Source organism: Orycteropus afer, unplaced genomic scaffold (assembly GCF_000298275.1).
Source record: "Orycteropus afer afer isolate SDZICR_OR568_19922 unplaced genomic scaffold, OryAfe1.0 scaffold00264, whole genome shotgun sequence".
Classification (NCBI taxonomy): domain Eukaryota; kingdom Metazoa; phylum Chordata; class Mammalia; order Tubulidentata; family Orycteropodidae; genus Orycteropus; species Orycteropus afer.
In genome coordinates, this window is record NW_006921851.1 from 2293010 (window position 1) to 2308744 (window position 15735).

Here is a 15735-nt window from a genome sequence, read left to right on the forward strand (position 1 = left end):
TATGCACAGGGAGACAGCTCAGGGGACAGGAGCCCATGGAGGGATGGACACTGGGAAGAGGTAACTGTGGGGAGGAGATGGGAGGGGAGCTGTTGCATTGTGGGAAACTGTGGTCAATGTAATGAGACAAAGTGTATATAAAGTGCTGTATGGAAAGTGAATTTGCTCTGTAAACCTTCATCCAAATCACAATAAAATTTAAAAAGAGTTATTCTTTGTCTTTAGTTTTAAGAATTTTAATTATAATGTATCTTATGTAGATTTCTTTGACTTATCTGATTTGAGGCTTTTCTGAGTCTCTTCAATCTATAGATTTCCATCTTTTACAAAATTTAGGAAGTTTTCTCCATTGTATTTTTAGTAGCTCTTCAGTCCCACTCCCTCTCGCTTTCTTCTGGGATTTTGATGAAATAGAAATGTTAGCTCTTTTATTGTTATTCCACAAGTCCTTGAGACTGTTCATTATTTTTCAGTCTATTTTCTCTCTGTAATTTCAGTTGCATAAATTCTACTGATCTGTCCTCAAATTTGCTAGTTCTATCCTCTCATCTGCACTATAATATTGAGCTCATTCAAGTTTTTTAGATTATTGATTTTTTTAGTTCTATAATTTCCATTTGTTTGTTTTATAGCTTTTATCTTTGCTGAGATTTTCTCTTTTTTCATTTGTCTCAAGCATGTTCATTGCTCATTGATGCATTTTTGTGATGGCTATCTTACTCATATATAATTCCAACATCTGATTCATCTTGGGAACTTCCCAGAAGTTATAAGCTTCTTCTGTTATCAATTCCTTTTTGTTCAGATAGCTTCATTTTGCCATTCTTTAAGGGTAGATTTTCTATGCACAGGTACTCTGGATCCTATTTGTTTTGTTTTCATCAAACAATCTCCCTGAGGCAAAGCTGCACAAGGGCCCGCTGTGTGTGTGTGTGTGTGTGTGTGCAGCTTCCTGCTGGGCACCACCGACATAGGCTGGCAATTGTGGAGCGCTTACTCACTTACTGCAGATGGGAGGAATGGGAGTTCAGCACCCTTTTTGGCCATTAATACCTTCCCAGTGAAAGGGGCACCAGCTTGCTGTCTCTTGAGTTAGCTTGAAGTTGGTTCAGTCTCAAAACTAATACGTGAGTGTGAAGGTTTTGCTCCCTACTGGACACGGCTGACCCTATGGATAGAGGGAAGCTAGAACGTTGATTAGCCCCATATCACACCACTTTATTAATCTTGTTGTTGCTGGGTGGGTGGGAAGCACAGCATGCCACTGACGCTACATGACACTACGCTGGTGATTCTGCCAGGTGAAGGATGGAATATTAGATTCCTGCTCAGCCACACTGTCACCACTAGGTAGGCAAGTTTGAGCCCTGCCTATCTTCTTCCCTTGGAGTAAAGGTATGTGAAAGAACTGCAGGGAGCAGTGTGGTGCTTGGCTGGAATAGAGCAAGTTTTCTGTTGTTTGTCACTCAGTGGATTCTGACTCATAATGATGCTATGTAATAGGGTGGAACTATCCCATAGTATTTCCTAGGTTGTAATATTTATGGGAGCAAATCATCAGGTCTTTACTGCAGCAGATTCTCTTATGGATTCAAACTGCTGAGTTTTTCTTAGCAGCCTAGGACTTAATCACTCTGTGCCATCAAGGCCCCTTTCTCTGTTGTTAGGCCACCTTTTCCCAGTCCCTTGGCTATAGAGAGTTAATTTTTACTAAGTTGGAATCCGAATTGATTCTGACTGTATAGTGCAATTATTATTATTACTTTTATTTTATTTATTTATTTGGCTAGGGGTAAGAGATTTTCTTGGAGTCTTTTTTTGTCTGTGCCTATTGGTGGTTTCAGTTTGAGGCTTCTACAGTGCCTTGTCTGGGGTATATGAGAGGCAATAAGGAAATCCCAGGTAACTCACTACTGTGTCATTTCTCAGTTCCTGAGATTCTAGGCAGTCTACTTTCTTCCTTCTATCTTTAAGAGTCTTCCAATGCTTTAACTCAAAATGCACAAACAGCAGAAGAGAAACCAGATGATTGGGACCTTCTAAAAATTAAATTTTTATGTGCTTCCAAAGACATCTCCAAAAGAGTCAAAAGAGAACCTACAGATTGGGGAAAAAATATGTGGTAATTACATATCTGACAAGGGACTTATCTCTAGAATTTATAGAAAACTCCAACACCTCAATAACAAAAAGACAAACAATCCAATTAAAAAATGGGCAGAAGACATGAATGGACACTTCAACAAGGACGATATTCAAGTGGCCAACAAACATATGAAGAAATGCTCATGATTATTAGCTATTAGAGAGATGCAAATCAAAACAACAATGAGATACCATCTTACTCCAGCACTAGTAGCAAAGTTCAATGAGACAGAAAATAACAAATGCTGGCAAGGATGTGGAGAGATTGGGACTCTCATACACTGCTGGTGGTACAACCATTATGGAAAGCAGTATGGCGATTCCATCAAAAGTTGGAATTAGAAATACCATTTGACCCAGCTATTCCATTACTAGGTATATATCCTAAAGAAGTGAGAGCCATGAGAAGAACAGGCATATGCACACCCGTGTTCATCGTGGCACTATTTACAATAGCCAAAAGATGGGAACAACCTAGGTGTCCATCATCTGAGGAATGGATATCCAAACTATGTTACATACACACAATGGAATGCTATGCAATCCTAAAAAATAATACAGAATCTGCAAAACACCACATAACGTGGATGAACCTGGAGGACGTTATGCTGGTGAAATAAGTCAATCACAAAAGGACAAATATGGTATTAGTCCGTTATTGTAATAGTCAAGGAAACATTTATGTATGGAAGACCATTTTCTTTGTCGGTTACCAGGGGTGGGAGGGGAGGGAGGGAATACTGTTAGATAGATAGAGATAAGTTTTGATTTGGGTGAAGAGAAAGGCAATGTACCAAACGTGAGTGATCAAAATAGTGGCATTGAGGAAGAGAAAGACATAGAGAGGTACATGGCAAGTACAAACAAAAAAGATGAACCCTTTTGCGCATATAGTACGGCATGGTCAGTGAAGGCAAACGGGTATATGGGTGGATAGATGGGTGGACAGGCTGAAATATTATATGTATTTCAGGTATGTCTATGAAGTGGGGAGTGCACCTTAGAACATGTATAGGGTTGACAGACAATGGTCCTATAACTTTATGTGTATGATCTGAATTCCCAGGTGTATAATTGAACTGACAAGGGGCAAGGTTGTAGTCACTGTGTGGTCACAGCCAGCTACCTAGAGGGACCAAGTAGCTGAACCTGTGGGCTTGGGATCATAGTCGCAGAGGACATCAAGCTCAATTGGCATAACATACTACACAAAACATTGTTCTACCTCCTACTGTGGCAAGTAGCAACTGGGATCTTAAAAGCTTGCAAGCTGCCATCTAGATGCCACGATGGGTCTCTCCTCATCCAGAGCTAAGAAGAATGAAGAAAACTGAAAATTCAAGGAAACAATTAGTCCTAGTGACTGGTACACCATCCTGTCTGCAACCTATATGACTATGAGACCAGAAGAACTAGATGGTGCCTGGCTACTACTGTCAACCACTTGGAAGAGGATCTTTGTAGGAGATCCTGGATAGACAGGGAGAACAATGTGGAACAAAACTCAAAATCATTTGGAAAAAAAAAAGAGGGGGACCAGTTTGCTGGCCCGATAGAGCCTGGTGGAACCACTGAGACTATGGCCCCTAGCTGTCCTTCAGGTCTGGAATTGAACGCACGCCTGTGGCTTCCAGCCAAACAATAGACAGGCATATGAGTTGAACATTTACTTGAGGTAGTTACACTCTTGGAGACAACAAGCATGGGAGAAAGAAGGGCTGCTTATGCACAGGGAGACAGCTCAGGGTGCAGGAGTGCATGGAGGGATGGACACAGGGAAGAGTAACTATCAGGAGGAAGTAGGAGGGGAGATGTTGCATTGTTGTAAATTGTGGTCAATGTCATGAGACAAAATGTATGTGAACTGCTATATGGAAAGTGTATTTGCTCTGTAAATTTTCACCCAAATCAAAATAAAGAGAAATTTAAAAAAAGAGTCTTCAAATGCTTGCTTGTTGTGTTAGGTCCAGGATTTTTTAGCTATAAGAGGGAGGATCTTGGAGAAATGGGGTTACTCCATCTTGGCCAGAAAATCCTTTATAGCTTTCTATATCAGTTTTGAAAAGTACAACTTAGGCATTGGAAAAGAAATTTTATTCTCAAGAAGTAAAATTACAGTAAATAACCACTAAGAAAACTTTACTACATGATTCAAATTCCTTTTAAATTTTTACAAGTTGTTCAGAGTTGTACTTAAAACCTTCCATTATTGTTTAGTTGTAGTAGTACATATTGATCAGTCTAACAGTTTTTCTTTAAGTATTTTGTTGCAGTATTATTTAATGTATACAAGCTTGTTACTGTGATATCTTTATTGTGACTTACATCTCTTATCAGTATAAAATGACTTTCTGTAATGCTCCCCCCCAGTAAATTTTACACTTTTTAAGTGACATTTTAACTCCTGTATTCTTTGGCCATTGTTTCACTTTCAATCATTTTAGTTTAACTTGTTATGTCTTATGATTGCATTGTGATTTTTGTTTCCACCCAAGAGTTTTAATCTTTTTTAACCGAGAATTTCCTCTGACTTCAACTACTGCTGTGACTGATATGTTCGGTTTTCCTATGCTATCTTGTTTTATTCTAATAGAAATTTGGGCAAGGGGTTTCAGCTCTCATTCTCACACTTTCCCTCCCCTGGACAGAATGTATGATTGAGGAGGAGCTAGTTGTTCATACGTTGCTAATGAATCTGCTTTGACTCCCACCTTTAACCTTATTATCTTGAAGGTAGTTTAGGTTCCCCAAAAAAATGACACAGATTCATTATAAAAGGAGTGAATTCAGTAAATAATTATTCTTATTATCTTGTATCAGTGTGATGGTGGTAAACTTTTACATATCTAATTCTAAATAACTTTTCTTGCAGGTAAAGCTTTAAACTATTCGGACCTAGAACTTATTCATGGACTTTTAAAATATGGATTCAATATCATTATCAGTAGAAGCTTGGGAAAGGAGAGAGATGTGCCAGACACCAGGAATAAAATGTATGTGCTTTCTACTAATTTTGTAAATAAACAGTTACTGGACAGATTTTAATTTTAGCATATTAGAAGTCTCATGAGAGATTCCTGTTTTTAGGATTTGAAATCAGATGATCTCAAGACCCTATTTCAAGACTCTAGGACTTATAGTGTAATGAATATCTTTCATGTTGGCATAGAATGTTTTCTAGAGATTCCAAGCATTGAGCCACCCACCAATGTTTTTCTTAAATAATCAATAAGGACTTTTCACCAGGAATGCTTCAGACACCTACTTCTTTTTCTTCGAAGTCTGCCTTTTTTCATCCTTCCTACACTTGTTTGTGTTAGCGTAGTGCCTAAGGCACTTGAATGCTAACCAGAAGGCTGGCAGTTTAAACCCACCAGCCACTCCTTGGAAGGAAGATGGGGCAATCAACTTCCATAGTGATACTGCCTCAGAAACCCAAGGAGGGGTCGCTATGAGTCGGTAGACTTGATGGCAAATAACAACAACAGCAACAATGTCTTTTTAACATCTTCTGGTGATTTACAGCCAGAGGCTGATATTCTCCCTTAAATAAAGGAGAAGTACTTAAGTTCAGGAAAACAGGCGGCTTCCAGTAATACAAACACAATGGGCAGGTACCAGAGTGCAACACAAACATTCAAAACCACACATATAAGAATAAATAAAGTTTCTAGACAGTTAAATATCACTTAGCTTATGGCTTACCCAAGAGATGTAGTATTTTCACATAATGACACAATCTATCTAACTTATAATAAAAGAAAAATAATTAAAATTTATACAAATCACAAAACATAGTATGAAGTTAGAAGACTTTTTTTTTTTTCCTCAAATGAATATTTAACTTGACCACAAAGGAAAGTCAGTAATTCTGAATGTCTTTCAGTTATGATTTTCTCCTTATGTTGCTACTTCTCCCATCTAAATCTCATTTCTAAAACAGTGTGACTCCCTTTATTTCATTCCCCATCACATGATGAAAAACAAAACAACTTCTCATTATGATTTGGGTGAAATTTTACAAAGCAGATTCATTTTCCATTCAACAGTTCATACACATTTTGTTTTGTGACATTGATTACAACTCCCACAGTGTAACAGCTCTCTCCCACTTCCTTCCTGTTATCTTTTCCCTAGATCCTTCTTTCCTATGCATTCCTGCCTCCTTAGATTTCTCCCTGGACGAATGCTGCCCTTCTGATCTCCCTTGGTTGACTGTTCTAGGTAGTGCATCTCTCTGGTGTAATTGTTCAGTTCATAGGCCTGTCTATTGTTTGGCTGAGAGTTAAGACATGAGAGTGAATTCAATTCCAGGCCTGAAGGGTGAGTACAGGTCATAGTCTCAGGGATTTCATCATTTCTATCTGACCAATAGGAGCTCTGGTAGCATAGTGCCTAAGGCACTTGACGGCTAACCAGAAGGCTGGCAGTTCAAACCCACCAGCCACTCCTCGGAAGGAAGATGGGATAATCTACTTCCGTAATGATACTGCCTCAGAAACCCAAGGAGGGGTCGCTATGAGTCGGGGCCGACTCAACGGCACATAACAACAGCAGCAACATCTGACCAGTAATCCTGGTCTTTTTTGTGTTTTTGAATTTTGTTACACATTTTTCTCCCACTCTATCCAGGATCTCCAATTTTGACCCCTTTTTGAGTGGTTGGCTTATGGTAGCGGGGAACCATCTAATTCTTCTGATCTCAGGGTCATGAACATGATTATTTGTTATGAAAAGCAGAAAATGTAGAGATTTGTCTAAAGAGTGAAGTAAATTGAGCATTTTTAGTGTTCAAAATATTAATTTACCTAATAAGAATTCAATTCTATAAAAAGTAAATTTCAACTGCTAAGAATAGCTAGTTGAAGTCCAAGCAGATTCTAAGCCATTATTGTACATTTTAGTTTCTCTACACATTCTCCAACACTTAGTATGGTTAGTCTTTTAATTTTAGCCATTCTAATAGACATATAGCAGTGTCTCTTTGTGGTTTTAATTTGTATTGTTCTGATAACTAATGATATTAAACATCTTTCCATGATATTTACTTGCCATTTATATATCTTCTTTGTTGACATTCAAATATTATGCACATTTTTAATTGTTTGTTATTATTGAGTTTTGAGAGTTCTTTATATTTTCTCATCCTGAGACCTTTATCAGATATGATTTCCAAATACTTTTCCTAGTCCATGACTTACTTTCATTCTTTAAACAGTGCCTTTTCTGAGCAGAAGATTTTAATTTTGATGAAGTCTTATTTATTAATTTCATTTTTATAATTTTGTATTTTTCGTTTTGTTTTTGCCTAACTGTGGTAGTTTGGTTTGTGTGTCAACTTGGCTGGGCCTGGTTGAGTGGCTAGGCATTTATTCCCCATGATGAGACTGACAATCAACTCCGTGGTGGGATCTACCACAAGCAGCTGAGTAGCTGCCTTTTGGTCTGCTTCTTAAATATAAGGAAAAGCCTTGGGGATAGTCTCTAGCTTATGTCACGCTTGAACCCTTCATGTAGCCGAGTCATTGTTCAGCAGCCGGCCATGCTCTGCAGACCTTGTGACTTTCACTGGACTTAAATTAATGGCCTGCCATGTGGTTTGGTAACATTGTGACTGTGCCATTTTGTCGACCTTGGGCTTGTTAGCCTCAGCAGCCAGTAGCTGCCTGAGTGAAGATAGGCCTCTAGCTTCAGTGGGCTGAAAGCAAGAGGCAAAGTGAAGCCCAAGGTCAAGGGGATTTCACCCAGCCCCTACAGCCTGGCACTTTGAGCTTGGACTTAAAGCCTCCAAACTTAAGAGAATAAACTCCTATTTGTTCAAGCCATCCTGTCTGTGGTATATTCCTGTCAGAGCGGCACTTGTTGTTATGTGCTATCGAGTTGGACACGACTCATAGCAACCCCTTCTTGGGTTTCCAAGGCAGTATCACTACAGAAGTATATTGCCCCATCTTCCTTCCAAGGAGTGGCTGGTAGGTTTGAACTGCCAGCCTTCTGATTAGCAGTCAAGTACCTTAGGCACTATGCTACCAGAGCTCCCAGAGTGGCACTAGGTAACCAGAACACTAACCCAAAATCACAGTTTTCTCTTATGCTTTCTTCTGGAAGTTTTATAGCTCTGCCTCTTCCATTTAAGTGTATGACCCATTTTGAGTTAATCTATGTATGTAGTATGAGGTAAGGCTATAAATGTATCATTTTCTATGTACATATCCTGTTATTCCAGCATCATTTATTGAAAAGACTATCTCTTGAATATTGGATTGCCTTTGCACATTTGTAAAAAAAAAAAATCAGTTTTCCCATATATCTGGAGCCCATTATTTCTGGACTCTCTAATCTGTTTTATTGATTTGTCTATTTTTAGTCCAATACCATACAATCTTGATTACTGTAGCTTTATGATAAGACTGGAAATCACATACTGTTAGTCCTCCAACTTGTTTTAGTCTTTTTAAATTTTCTTTGCATTTCTGTATGAATTTTAGAATCTTCAGTCAATTTTTACAAAAAATCTGCTGTAGTTTCATTGGAACTGCATTAAGTACAATTTGAAGAGAAATGACTTCTTAACAATATTGAGTTTTGGACCCATGAACAAGTGTAAAAATGATGTAGCATCAGACCTCATTTAACTTCAGGAGGAGAAGAGAGAATCAAGATCAGCATCAGCTGAAAGCTGATTTCTAGGAGGTAGGGGTCAGATGATATTTTTACCAATACTTCCCCTCCCATGACACTATTTCTCTGCTGGATTTGATAAGTCATTGCAATCATGCTCATGATTGTGGGTTTATTAGGGAAGTAACCATTTACAATTTAGGATCAGGATCAACTTGGAAGTAACAGGAATGAGTCAAGATACTGTTCTTTGCTCAGGACAGCTTCTTCTTGGCTGTGCCTGGAAGCAGGCCTCTTTTTTGGCCCTTGGCCCTTGCTTTCAGTCCCAGCTCTTGGCCTGGCCTCTGCCCTGCTTAGGCAAGCATTACTCAGCTCTTTAGTTCTGCAGTGAGTGCCCAGAGGCACCCCACTCCTCCAGGAAGCCTCCTGCCTGAAGGTGTTCACCTCTCTCACTTTATGGGTCAATGAGCCTACCTGCCAGATCTGTGCTGCTGTCATCTTGTGCCATCCTGAATGTTACAACTCTTTCTGCTTCTGGGTCTAATAGTGCAAGAACTCTGGGTCCAAAAGACGTACTCTACTCTCAGCTCTTCTTCCTGTTGGTAGTGAGGTTCCCCCGATCTCTAGGATTGTCTCCCTTTAAACCTAAGAGGATGACAAAACTAACCAATCCTCTACAAGGGTTCCATGCACCTTATTTGCATTAGCAAAACTGACCAGTCCCACTGATGGGCCCATGCAAGTTTTTGGCATAGTCTCACGCAATCATTTCATTGGAGTTATAAGACCATGGCTAGAAGGGTCATATTAAAGCAATTCACTACACTGCAATAAGGTATGTCTCTCCTTTTATTTGGGTTTTCCTAAGTATCTCTCAGCAATAGTTTGTAGGCTTCAGTGTACAGGTATTAAAATCTGTTCTAAGATTTATCCCTGAGCATTTTATATGTTTTATGCTATTGTAAGTAGTATTTTTAAAATTTCAACTTCCAATTGTTTGCTGCTAGTGTATAAAAACATAATTGAATGTTCTATATTAATTTTGTATTCTGTGATGAGATCCTAAGCTCAAAAGATCCTAAACTCACTTTTAGTTAGCACTAGTAGCTTTTTTTGTTCTTTTTCACATTTCATTGTATTTTCTATGTAGATGGGCATGTCGTCTGTGAATAAACTTTCACTTTTATTACTTTTTCTTGACTTAGTTCACTGGCTAAAACTTCCAAAAAATGTTAAACAGAAATAGTAAGAGTAGACATCTTTGCTTTGTCCTTATTCTAGGAGAAATTCCCAGTCTTTGACCACTATGTATGATGTTATCCAGAGGTTTTTTCATAGATGTCTTTTATCAGATTGAAGAATTCCTTTCTTTTCATAGTATGCTGAATTTTTTTTTTTTTTTTTTCATTAGAAATAGGTAAGAGGCAGGGCAAGATGGTAGAGTAAGTAGTTGCTCTCATTGATCTCCCAGAAACTAACCCACTGAACAACAAATAACAGCAAGCACAGACTGAGATCTCAATCAGATCTTAGGGTGGCAGCTGAAGCGTTGGAGAGTCAAAGTAAGTCCAGAAAGAGAGGAGAGGAAGAGCAGGGGAGGCACAGACACTGAGAGACACTAGCTGCTGCCACCTACAGGAGTCAGCTCATTTTGGCCATTCTGGGACAAGGATGGACAACAACCCAAACAAAGAACACAAGAAGGGAATGGACAACATCCCAAACAAAGAACACAAGAAGGGAGTAAAACTGAGGAAACTAACCTGACATTTAAGGTGACAGAGACTGGCTGTGGGAGTTTGTGATCTGTGCACTTGGGAGGGGTCAAAGGGGCCAAAGGCACTGTGAGTGCTGTTGAATCTTGTCAAGACCTGAAGTGAACATATTCTAGGACCTAGGCAAATTGTAAAACTGCACAACATGGCCTTCAGTCAGGATGAGAAAAATACTTCAGACAGGTAACACAAAGGGAAACAACTGACTTCCTGCTCACAGCGGGACTCCATGAGAGAACCTGCATAGGGATACCCATGAAGGGAAGACATATAGTGCTCCCTACCTTTGCCTCATGAAAGCCAAGCCCCACTGCTTATGCCCATGTCTGTAGCCAGCAAAAAACCCTCACACATGCACGTTGAGCTGCAGAGGCTAAGCCTTCTCAAATGACACCTGTCAGGGTAAAGGAAACCAATCCCAGGAGTATGCTCAGGACCACAACCAGAACCTTAGAGGAGAGGGTAGCTTATACATCAATAAAATCAGCCACCTCAGGGAGAACCAGCCAGAATAAGCATCCAGACCTTAAGCACCCAGATAAAAACCTTACACAGAACTTAGTGCTGAAAATAAGTAAAATAAAATAAAGCACCTAAGGACAAGAGTGTCCTCTAGTGGTTCTTAGGGGAAGATCCAACACAAAACGCAACCATTGCCATGGAGTCGAATCTGACTCGTTGTTGTTGTTGTTGTTGTTATGTACCGTCGAGTATGACAGAACTCATAGCGACCCCTCCTTGGGTTTCCGAGGCAATATCACCTCAGAAGTAGATTGCACAACTTTCCTTCCGAGGAGTGGCTGGTGGGTTTGAACCACCGGACTTCTGGTTAGCAGTCAAGTGCCTTAAGCACTATGCTACCAGAGCTCCGACTTACAACCGGTGCAAAATCTGAGTTCTAAAAATCGGAAAACTTAGAATTTAGAATATTTTTATAAAAGATATCAAAAAGTCTGAGGTTCTACAAAAATAGTAAAACAAAAAATCACAAGAGAAGAACCAATCAAAAGAAAAATATGAAGAAGAAATTTCTCCTGTAGAGACCAGATTAATGCAGAAAATAGAAAAATTCCAGACAGTGGTGCTAAATTTGTTTAAAGAAAGTAAAAAGCACACAGCAAACAAACTGAGATCCAGACTTGGAAAAACTCAATAAGGAAATTATATATATATAGAGAGAGAGAGAGAGAGAGAGAGAGAGAGAGCTCTGGTGGTGCAATGTCTAAGGCATTTCACTGCTAACCAGAAGGATGGTGATTCAAACCCACCAGCCACTTCAGGGAAGGAAGACTGGGCAATCTACTTGCATAAAGATTTACCACCTCGAACACCCATTGCTATGAGTCCGAATCAACTCAATAACAGTGGGTTTGGTTTTGATTATATAGATATAAATATAGATAGATATATAATTACTGTTACTGAAGAATACAACAACTGAATTAGAAAATGCAAGAGAAATATTCAACAATATAACAGAACAGACAGATGATAGAATAAGTTAGCTACTTGATACTGTAACTGAACTTACCAAGTTTCAAGAGGAATGAGAAAAGAACAAAGAAAAGGAAACAAAGCCAAATGGAAACATAAAACTCAATTAGGAAATTTAAGTTAAAATTATTGAAACTCCAGAGCACCATAACAATAATAAATACATAGAAAGAATTTTCCAAGAGATAAATCATATAAAATTTCTGACTTGCGTAGAGAACCAAGCCTACAAATATAAGAGGCTACATGAACTCTAATTAGAAGAAATACAAAAAGATCAGCCATGCACCACATTTTGCTAAAATTCTTGAAAACCAAAGAAAAGGAAGGAATTTTGAAAGGAGCAAGAGAAAAATACAAATGTAGCATACTAATCATTGTTCATAAGAATCAATGCAGTTTCTCTTCAGAAACTCTAGAGGCCAGAAGACAGTGGAGTGATATTTTTAAAATATTAAATGACAATAATTGCCAACCTAGAAATCATACCCAGCAAAATTGTCATTCAAAGCAAGGAAAAAATCAAGATATTCCCAAATAAATAGAAGTTCTGAGAATTTGTCACTACCAGACCAGCTCTGCAAATATTACTCAAGGGAGTGCTCCACATGGAAAAACAAAAACTTAAAAACAAATACCCAAATCTATACACGGGGAGAAAAATAAGAGAGAGAGATCTCTAAAAAATGCAACAACGTGGGCAATCATCAGGTCCAAGCATATGGTATTCTCAGTGTTTAATTTTTTTTTCTTTTTTTCATTGTGCTTTGGGTGCAAATTTACAGAGCAAAATTTGTTTTACATTCAACAGTTCGTGTACATTTGTTTTCAAGCCCTGGTTACCATCCCCAACCATAACATACTCTCCTCTCCTCCAATCTCTGTGACCACCCCCTCCCTGTGTCCTTCTTATGTCTGCACTCCTTTCTGTCCAGCTTTCTTTCCATGTGACTGCTGCCCCTCTGGTGCCCCACGGCTGATTGCTCTATGGGGAGTATCTCCCTAGAGTAGGTAGGTGTATTGCCCAGGGTTGGGAGTTCTGCATGTAAGTCTTTCTACTGTTGGGCTGAAAGCCGATCTTTGGGAGTGAATCCAAACCCAGGCCTGAAGGGTATCCTGGGGCCATAGTCTTGGGGGTCCCACCAGACTCCATCCATCCAGTAATTCTGGTCATTTTTGTGTTTTTGAATTTTGTTCCACATTTTTCCTCCCACTCTATCCAGGATCTCCAGTTTTGATCCTTTCCCGAGGGGTTGGAATTGATAGCCAAGCACCATCTAGCTCTTCTGGTTTCAAAGTCCATTATATCTTTGGACTAATTGTTTCCAAATGTCTTTCTTTGATTTTCTTCACTCTTTTTGCTTCAGATGAGAGGAGACCAATAGCTGCATCTTAGATGGCCACTCGAAAGCTTTTAAGACCCCAGTCACTACGCACCAAAGTAGGTTGTAGAACAAGATTTTTACGTACTATGTTGTGCCAGTTGAACTTGTGTCCCCCAATACTATGGTCCCAAGTTGACAGGCCTGGTGATTCTCTTTTCCAAGGTGTTTGATTGTCTCTGAGAGATTACTCCAACTCAGTCTTCTGTTGCTTCTGTAATGAGTGTGGCTAATTTTGTATCACTAGTATCCATGCAGTGGGAGCTTTGGTAGTGTAGTGCCTAAGGCATTTGACTGCTAACCAGAAGGCTGGCAGTTCAAACCCACCAGCCACTCCTCAGAAGGAAGATTGGGCAGTCTACTTCTGTAGTGATATTGCCTTGGAACCCAAAGGGCAGGTCGCTATAGTCAGATCCGACTCCACCACAGTGAGTTTGGATTTGTTTTTTGTTTGTTTTTTAGTATCTATGCAAGATTACCTTCAGCTAAAACTATCCTTGGTCTAGGGTACATTCTTGTTCACCAACCCTCACCTGATTTCAGTTTTCTCATTTATCTGTAGCCTGGTGTTGGTATCAGTGGTAATGCAGTATTGTGCATATACCAATATTTGCCTCTGTTGTCTATATATCTTATGTGGACATTTCTGTGACCTTCCTTTTCCCAATGTCATCATGCTGGTCACAGACTCTTTCCATACTGTCCCTCCCCTTACCCAAATCAACCTGTGACCCCCAACTAGTCCAAAATTTTCCCTCCCCTTCCCTCTCATCCCCAGTAACCTACAAAGTAAGTTCCCTTCCCTAAGAAAATGATTCCCTGACTATTTTACAATAACGGGCTCATGCAATATTTGTCCTTCTGCCATTGACTTATTTCACTCAGCATTACTTCCTCCAAATTCATCCACATTGTGAGATGATTCATGTACTCTTCATTTTTCTTTAAAGTAGCATAGTATTCCATTGTGTGAATGTACCATAATTTGGTTATCCATTCATCTGTTGATGAGGATTTAGGTTGTTTCCATCTCTTGGCTATACTGAATTGTGCTGCAATGAACATGGGTGTGCATATGTCTGTTTGTGTCCTATTTCTCACTTCTTTAAGATATATACCTGGTAATAGAATTGCTGGATCAGATAGTATTTCTATTTTCAGTTTTTTTAAGGAAATCCACACCAGTCCCACCAGCAGTGTATGAGAGTTCCAATCTCTCCGCAACCTCACCAGCATTTGCTATTTTCTGTCTTGTTGAACTTTGCTATTATTGCTGGAGCGAGATGATATCTCATTGTTGTGTTGATTTGCATCTCTCTAAATAGTTTGTTTGGTTGGTTTAATGGCTAGTGATTGTGAGCACTTCCTCATGTGTTTGTTGGCCACCAGTATAGCATTTTTAGTTAAGTGCCTGTTCATGTCCCTTGCCCATTTTGGAATTGGATTGTTTGTCTTTTTTGGTATTGAGGTGCTGAAGTTTTCTGTAAATTTTGGAGATAAGTCCTTTGTCAGATATGTCTAGCCAAATAATTTTCCTAATCTGTAGGTTCTATTCTTACCCTTTTGGAGAAGTCTTTCAATGAGCATAAGAATTTAATTTTTTAAAAGGTCCCAGTCATCTAGCTTCTCTTCCACTGCCTATGTTTTTGGATTATGTTTGATAGTGTATTTATGCCGTAAACTAGGGCCCCTAGATTTGTCCCTATTTTATCCTTGATGAGCTTTATAGTTTTGAGTTTTATATTTAAGTCTTTGATCCAACTTGCATTTGTTTTTGTGTGTGGGGTGAAGTATGGGTCGTGTTTCATTTTTCTGCTGGTGGCTGTCCAATTTTGCCAGCACCTTTTGTTAAAGAAGCTATCTTTCACCCATTTAATGGGCTTTGGTCAGCTGTCCATAGATGGACGGGTCTATTTCTGGGTTTTCCATTCTGTTCCATCAGTCTGTCTGTCTATCATTGTACCGATACCATGCTGTTTTAATTACTGTGGCTGTATAAACAGGTTTTGAGATCTGGGAGTGTGAGACCTCCCATTTTGTTTTTCTTCTTCAGCAGTGCTTTGCTTATCGAAGGCCTCTTTCCTTTCCATATGAAGTTAATAATGGTTTTCCCATATCCTTAAAAAATATCAATGGTATCTGGATCAGGATTGCATTGAATATGTAGATTTCTTTGTGTAATGCTGACATTTTCACAATAATCAGTCTTCCTATCCATGAACATAAGGTTTTCCCTGGCCAATTCCTTGAGAAGTGGATGGCCTCTTCCTTCTTCCTAGTCTGTCTCAGTCTATAAGCTGGGCTGTTACCTGTGCACC

General features: G+C 39.2%; 1 protein-coding gene across 1 annotated transcript in view; it reads left to right on the plus strand.

The window, feature by feature from the left end:
* The window catches only part of GALNTL5 (polypeptide N-acetylgalactosaminyltransferase like 5), a 130382-nt gene that overhangs the window by 18918 nt on the left and 95729 nt on the right, over positions 1–15735 (plus strand). Inside the window, exon 2 of the mRNA XM_007950140.1 lies at positions 5024–5138. Within this exon, the coding sequence (XP_007948331.1) occupies positions 5024–5138 (115 nt within the window). The remainder of the gene's footprint in view (positions 1–5023; positions 5139–15735) is intronic.